The 8,382-nt window shown below is 57.2% G+C and overlaps 1 protein-coding gene across 1 annotated transcript in view; it reads right to left on the reverse strand.

The window, feature by feature from the left end:
• LOC138357230 (trichohyalin-like) overlaps nt 1-7,998 on the reverse strand; it is a 15,975-nt gene extending 7,977 nt beyond the window's left edge. Inside the window, exon 1 of the mRNA XM_069313890.1 lies at nt 7,949-7,998. Coding sequence (XP_069169991.1) covers nt 7,949-7,998 — 50 coding nt within the window. The remainder of the gene's footprint in view (nt 1-7,948) is intronic.
• Nucleotides 7,999-8,382: the final 384 nt, after the last annotated feature.

Here is an 8,382-nt window from a genome sequence, read left to right on the forward strand (position 1 = left end):
CCTGGAGACTGTGATGACCAGGGGGATGGTGACCCCTGGAGACTTTGATGACCAGGGGGAAGGTGACCCCTGGAGACTGTGATGACCAGGGGGGGATGGTGACCCCTGGAGACTGTGATGACCAGGGGGAAGGTGACCCCTGGAGACTGTGATGACCAGGGGGGGAAGGTGACCCCTGGAGACTGTGATGACCAGGGGGAAGGTGACCCCTGGAGACTGTGATGACCAGGGGGAAGGTGACCCCTGGAGACTGTGATGACCAGGGGGATGATGACCCCTGGAGACTGTGATGACCAGGGGCAAGGTGATTCCTGGAGACTGTGATGACCAGGGGGAAGGTGACCCCTGGAGACTGTGATGACCAGGGGGAAGGTGATTCCTGGAGACTGTGATGACCAGGGGGATGGTGACCCCTGGAGACTGTGATGACCAGGGGGAAGGTGATTCCTGGAGACTGTGATGACCACGGGGAAGGTGACCCCTGGAGACTGTGATGACCAGGGGAAGGTGACCCCTGGAGACTGTGATGACCAGGGGGGAGGTGACCCCTGGAGACTGTGATGACCAGGGAGGGATGGTGACCCCTGGATAAAGTGATGACCAGGGGGATGGTGACCCCTGGAGACTGTGATGACCAGAGGGGAGGTGACCCCTGGAGACTGTGATGACCAGGGGGGAGGTGACCCCTGGAGACTGTGATGACCAGGGGGATGGTGACCCCTGGAGACTGTGACGACCAGGGGGAGGTCACCCCTGGAGACTGTGATGACCAGGGGGATGGTGACCCCTGGAGACTGTGATGACCAGGGGGGAGGTGACCCCTGGAGACTGTGATGACCAGGGGGGAGGTGACCCCTGGAGACTGTGATGACCAGGGGAGAGGTGACTCCTGGAGACTGTGATGACCAGGGGGGAGGTGACCCCTGGAGACTGTGATGACCAGGGGGAAGGAGACCCCTGGAGACTGTGATGACCAGGGAGAAGGTGACCCCTGGAGACTGTGATGACCAGGGGGATGGTGACCCCTGGAGACTGTGATAACCAGGGGGGAGGTGACCCCTGGAGACTGTGATGACCAGGGGGGAGGTGACCCCTGGAGACTGTGATGACCAGGGGGAAGGTGACCCCTGGAGACTGTGATGACCAGGGGGATGGTGACCCCTGGAGAATGTGATGACCAGGGGGGAGGTGACCCCTGGAGACTGTGATGACCAGGGGGAAGGTGACCCCTGGAGACTGTGACGACCAGGGGGGAGGTGACCCCTGGAGACTGTGATGACCAGGGGGATGGTGACCCCTGGAGACTGTGATGACCAGGGGGATGGTGACCCCTGGAGACTGTGATGACCAGGGGGGAGGTGACCCCTGGAGACTGTGATGACCAGGGGGAGGTGACCCCTGGAGACTGTGATGACCAGGGGGGAGGTGACCCCTGGAGACTGTGATGACCAGGGGGATGGTGACCCCTGGAGACTGTGATGACCAGGGGGATGGTGACCCCTGGAGACTGTGATGACCAGGGGGATGGTGACCCCTGGAGACTGTGATGACCAGGGGGAAGGTGACCCCTGGAGACTGTGATGACCAGGGGGATGGTGACCCCTGGAGACTGTGATGACCAGGGGGGAGGTGACCCCTACCTTGAGGCTACCTTGAGGTGCTTCCGGGGCTTAGTGTCCCCGCGGCCCGGTCGTCGACCAGGCCTCCTGGTTGCTGGACTGATCAACCAGGCTGTTAGACGCGGCTGCTCGCAGCCTGACGTATGAGTCACAGCCTGGTTGATCAGGTATCCTTTGGAGGTGCTTATCCAGTTCTCTCTTGAACACTGTGAGGGGTTTGCCAGTTATGCCCCTTATGTGTAGTGGAAGCGTGTTGAACAGTCTCGGGCCTCTGATGTTGATAGAGTTCTCTCTCAGAGTACCTGTTGCACCTCTGCTTTTCAACGGGGGTATTCTGCACATCCTGCCATGTCTTCTGGTCTCATGTGGTGTTATTTCTGTGTGCAGGTTTGGGACCAGCCCCTCAATTATTTTCCACGTGTAAATTATTATGTATCTCTCCCGCCTGCGCTCAAGGGAGTACAGATTTAGGCTCTTTAGTCGGTCCCAGTAATTTAAATGTTTTACTGAGTGGATTCTAGCAGTAAAGGATCTCTGCACGCTCTCTAGGTCAGCAATTTCTCCAGCTTTGAAAGGGGCTGTCATTGTGCAGCAGTACTCCACTCTAGATAGCACAAGCGTTTTGAAAAGTATCATCATCGGTATAGCATCTCTAGTGTGAAAAGTTCTTGTTATCCAACCTGTCATTTTTCTTGCAGTTGTGACGGCTACTTTATTGTGTTCTTTAAAGGTAAGGTCTTCCGACATGAGTACACCCAGGTCCTTTACATTGCCTTTTCGTTCTATGTTATGATTTACCTGCGTTTTGTACGTGGTTCCTGTTTTTATGTTTTCAATTTTTCCGTAGCGCATGAGCTGAAACTTATCCTCGTTGAATACCATATTATTTTCTGTAGCCCATAGAAAGACCTGATCAACATCTGATTGGAGGTTTGCCGTGTCCTCTATGTTGCCAACTCTCATGAAAATCCTAGTGTCATCTGCAAAGGATGATACAGTGCTATAGGTTGTGTTCTGGTCTATGTCCGATATGAGGATGAGAAAAAGTACTGGAGCAAGCACAGTACCCTGGGGGACTGAGCTCTTCACGGTTGATGGGCTGGATTTTATTTTGTTGACTATTACACATTGGGTTCTGTCAGTCAGGAAATTGTAGATCCATCTGCCTATTTTCCCGGTAATTCCTTTTGAACGCATTTTATGTGCAATAACACCATGGTCACATTTGTCAAAAGCTTTTGCGAAATCTGTGTAAATTACATCAGCGTTTTGTTTGTCTTCCATAGCATCTAATGCCATATCATAGTGGTCCAGCAACTGCGACAGGCAAGAGCGCCCTGTTCTGAAACCATGTTGTCCGGGGTTATGGAGATGCTGTGATTCCATGTATTTTGTGATCTTACTTCTTAGCACTCTCTCAAAAATTTTTATGATGTGCGATGTTAGTGCTATCGGTCTGTAATTTTTTGCCTCTGCCTTATTTCCTCCTTTATGGAGTGGTGCTATCTCTGCTGTTTTTAGTATGTCAGGGATAACGCCAGTATCTAGGCTTTGTCTCCACAGAATGTGAAGGGCCTGCGATAGTGGTTTTTTACAGTTCTTGATGAATATGGAGTTCCAAGAATCCGGGCCTGGTGCAGAGTGCATAGGCATACTGTTTATGGCTTCTTCAAAATCTAGTGGGGATAGGGCGACGTCTGATATGTGATTTGATGTTGGTATCATATCCATGAAAAATTCATTTGGGTTATCAATCTTTAGTGCATTTAATGGCTCACTGAAAACAGAGTCGTACTGCTTCCTCAGTAACTCGCTCATTTCTTTGTTGTCATCTGTGAAAGTTCCATCTCCCTTTCGCAGGGGCCCGATACTAGATGTGGTTTTTGATCTTGATTTTGCATAGTGATCTTGATCTTGATGGTGACCCCTGGAGACTGTGATGACCAGGGGGATGGTGACCCCTGGAGACTGTGATGACCAGAAGGGAGGTGACCCCTGGAGACTGTGATGACCAGGGGGAGGTGACCCCTGGAGACTGTGATGACCAGGGGGATGGTGACCCCTGGAGACTGTGATGACCAGGGGGATGGTGACCCCTGGAGACTGTGATGACCAGGGGGATGGTGACCCCTGGAGACTGTGATGACCAGGGGGATGGTGACCCCTGGAGACTGTGATGACCAGGGGGGAGGTGACCCCTGGAGACTGTGATGACCAGGGGGATGGTGACCCCTGGAGACTGTGATGACCAGGGGGGAGGTGACCCCTGGAGACTGTGATGACCAGGGGAAGGTGACCCCTGGAGACTGTGATGACCAGGGGAAGGTGACCCCTGGAGACTGTGATGACCAGGGGGGAGGTGACCCCTGGAGACTGTGATGACCAGGGGGGAGGTGACCCCTGGAGACTGTGATGACCAGGAGGGAGGTGATCCCTGGAGACTGTGATGACCAGGGGGATGGTGACCCCTGGAGACTGTGATGACCAGGGGGAAGGTGACCCCTGGAGACTGTGATGACCAGGGGGATGGTGACCCCTGGAGACTGTGATGACCAGGGGAAGGTGACCCCTGGAGACTGTGATGACAAGGGGAGAGGTGACCCCTGGAGACTGTGATGACCAGGGGAAGGTGACCCCTGGAGACTGTGATGACCAGGGGAAGGTGACCCCTGGAGACTGTGATGACAAGGGGGGAGGTGACCCCTGGAGACTGTGATGACCAGGGGAAGGTGACCCCTGGAGACTGTGATGACCAGGGGAAGGTGACCCCTTGAGACTGTGATGACCAGGGGAAGGTGACCCCTGGAGACTGTGATGACCAGGGGGGAGGTGACCCCTGGAGACTGTGATGACCAGGGGGGAGGTGACCCCTGGAGACTGTGATGACCAGGAGGGAGGTGATCCCTGGAGACTGTGATGACCAGGGGGATGGTGACCCCTGGAGACTGTGATGACCAGGGGGAAGGTGACCCCTGGAGACTGTGATGACCAGGGGGATGGTGACCCCTGGAGACTGTGATGACCAGGGGAAGGTGACCCCTGGAGACTGTGATGACAAGGGGAGAGGTGACCCCTGGAGACTGTGATGACCAGGGGAAGGTGACCCCTGGAGACTGTGATGACCAGGGGAAGGTGACCCCTGGAGACTGTGATGACAAGGGGGGAGGTGACCCCTGGAGACTGTGATGACCAGGGGAAGGTGACCCCTGGAGACTGTGATGACCAGGGGGAGGTGACCCCTGGAGACTGTGATGACCAGGGGAAGGTGACCCCTGGAGACTGTGATGACCAGGGGAAGGTGACCCCTGGAGACTGTGATGACCAGGGGGGAGGTGACCCCTGGAGACTGTGATGACCAGGGGGGAGGTGACCCCTGGAGACTGTGATGACCAGGGGGGAGGTGACCCCTGGAGACTGTGATGACCAGGGGGATGGTGACCCCTGGAGACTGTGATGACCAGGGGGAAGGTGACCCCTGGAGACTGTGATGACCAGGGGGATGGTGACCCCTGGAGACTGTGATGACCAGGGGGATGGTGACCCCTGGAGACTGTGATGACCAGGGGGATGGTGACCCCTGGAGACTGTGATGACCAGGGGGAAGGTGACCCCTGGAGACTGTGATGACCAGGGGGATGGTGACCCCTGGAGACTGTGATGACCAGGCTGATGGTGACCCCTGGAGACTGTGATGACCAGGGGGATGGTGACCCCTGGAGACTGTGATGACCAGGGGGATGGTGACCCCTGGAGACTGTGATGACCAGGGGGATGGTGACCCCTGGAGACTGTGATGACCAGGGGGAAGGTGACCCCTGGAGACTGTGATGACCAGGGGGAAGGTGACCCCTGGAGACTGTGATGACCTGGGGGATGGTGACCCCTGGAGACTGTGATGACCAGGGGGATGGTGACCCCTGGAGACTGTGATGACCAGGGGGATGGTGACCCCTGGAGACTGTGATGACCAGGGGGGGAGGTGACTCCTGGAGACTGTGATGACCAGGGGGATGGTGACCCCTGGAGGCTGTGATGACCAGGGGGGAGGTGACCCCTGGAGACTGTGATGACCAGGGGGATGGTGACCCCTGGAGATTGTGATGACCAGGGGAAGGTGACCCCTGGAGACTGTGATGACCAGGGGGGAGGTGACTCCTGGAGACTGTGATGACCAGGGGAAGGTGACCCCTGGAGACTGTGATGGCCAGGGGGATGGTGACCCCTGGAGACTGAGATGACCAGGGGAAGGTGACCCCTGGAGACTGTGATGACCAGGGGGATGGTGACCCCTGGAGACTGTGATGACCAGAGGGATGGTGACCCCTGGAGACTGTGATGACCAGGGGAAGGTGACCCCTGGAGACTGTGATGACCAGGGGGATGGTGACCCCTGGAGACTGTGATGACCAGGGGGATGGTGACCCCTGGAGACTGGGATGACCAGGGGGATGGTGACCCCTGGAGACTGTGATGACCAGGGGGATGGTGACCCCTGGAGACTGTGATGACCAGGGGGATGGTGACCCCTGGAGACTGTGATGACCAGGGGGATGGTGACCCCTGGAGACTGTGATGACCAGGGGGATGGTGACCCCTGGAGACTGTGATGACCAGGGGGATGGTGACCCCTGGAGACTGTGATGACCAGGGGGATGTTGACCCCTGGAGACTGTGATGACCAGGGGGATGGTGACCCCTGGAGACTGTGATGACCAGGGGAATGGTGACCCCTGGAGACTGTGATGACCAGGGGGATGGTGACCCCTGGAGACTGTGATGACCAGGGGGATGGTGACCCCTGGAGACTGTGATGACCAGGGGGAAGGTGACCCCTGGAGACTGTGATGACCAGGGGGATGGTGACCCCTGGAGACTGTGATGACCAGGGGGATGGTGACCCCTGGAGACTGTGATGACCAGGGGAAGGTGACCCCTGGAGACTGTGATGACCAGGGGGGAGGTGACTCCTAGAGACTGTGATGACCAGGGGAAGGTGACCCCTGGAGACTGTGATGACCAGGGGGATGGTGACCACTGGAGACTGTGATGACCAGGGGAAGGTGACCCCTGGAGACTGTGATGACCAGGGGGATGGTGACCCCTGGAGACTGTGATGACCAGGGGGATGGTGACCCCTGGAGACTGTGATGACCAGGGGAAGGTGACCCCAGGAGACTGTGATGACCAGGGGGATGGTGACCCCTGGAGACTGTGATGATCAGGGGGATGGTGACCCCTGGAGACTGTGATGACCAGGGGGATGGTGACCCCTGGAGACTGTGATGACCAGGGGGATGGTGACCCCTGGAGACTGTGATGACCAGGGGGATGGTGACCCCTGGAGACTGTGATGACCAGGGGGATGGTGACCCCTGGAGACTGTGATGACCAGGGGGATGGTGACCCCTGGAGACTGTGATGACCACGGGGATGGTGACCCCTGGAGACTGTGATGACCAGGGGGATGGTGACCCCTGGAGACTGTGATGACCAGGGGGATGGTGACCCCTGGAGACTGTGATGACCAGGGGGATGGTGACCCCTGGAGACTGTGATGACCAGGGGGATGGTGACCCCTGGAGACTGTGATGACCAGGGGGATGGTGACCCCTGGAGACTGTAATGACCAGGGGGGAGGTGACTCCTGGAGACTGTGATGACCAGGGGGGAGGTGACCCCTGGAGACTGTGATGACCAGGGGGATGGTGACCCCTGGAGACTGTGATGACCAGGGGGATGGTGACCCCTGGAGACTGTGATGACCAGGGGGATGGTGACCCCTGGAGACTGTGATGACTAGGGGAATGGTGACCCCTGGAGGCTGTGATGACCAGGGGGAAGGTGACCCCTGGAGACTGTGATGACCAGGGGAAGGTGACCCCTGGAGACTGTGATGACCAGGGGGGAGGTGACCCCTGGAGACTGTGATGACCAGGGGAAGGTGACCCCTGGAGACTGTGATGACCAGGGGGAAGGTGACCTCTGGAGACTGTGATGACCAGGGGGAAGGTGACCCCTGGAGATTGTGATGACCAGGGGGGAGGTGACCCCTGGAAACTGTGATGACCAGGGGAAGGTGACCCCTGGAGACTGTGATGACCAGGGGGGAGGTGACCCCTGGAGACTGTGATGACCAGGGGAAGGTGACCCCTGGAGACTGTGATGACCAGGGGGAAGGTGACCCCTGGAGACTGTGATGACCAGGGGAAGGTGACCCCTGGAGACTGTGATGACCAGGGGAAGGTGACCCCTGGAGACTGTAACAAGAAAGAGAAGATTAATTGGTGGTTTAGGGGAGCAGACGAGGCTTTTAGCCCCGGCCTGCTGACCTCAGCCCGATGGTGGCCTCCAGGGGCTCTTTGGCGGGCTTGGCCAGCATGGCCCTCAACCTGGCACTAATCATGGCCCTCAACCTGGCACTAATCATGGCCCTCAACCTGGCACTAATCATGACCCTCAACCTGGCACTAATCATGGCCCTCAACCTGGCACTAATCATAGCCCTCAACCTGGCACTAATCATGGCCCTCAACCTGGCACTAATCATGGCCCTCAACCAGGCACTAATCATGGCCCTCAACCTGGCACTAATCATGGCCCTCAACCTGGCACTAATCATGGCCCTCAACCTGGCACTAATCATGGCCCTCAACCTGGCACTAATCATGGCCCTCAACCTGGCACTAATCATGGCCCTCAACCTGGCACTAATCATGACCCTCAACCTGGCACTAATCATGGCCCTCAACCTGGCACTAATCAT

The sequence above is a fragment of the Procambarus clarkii genome, chromosome 76 (assembly GCF_040958095.1).
Source record: "Procambarus clarkii isolate CNS0578487 chromosome 76, FALCON_Pclarkii_2.0, whole genome shotgun sequence".
NCBI lineage: Eukaryota > Metazoa > Arthropoda > Malacostraca > Decapoda > Cambaridae > Procambarus > Procambarus clarkii.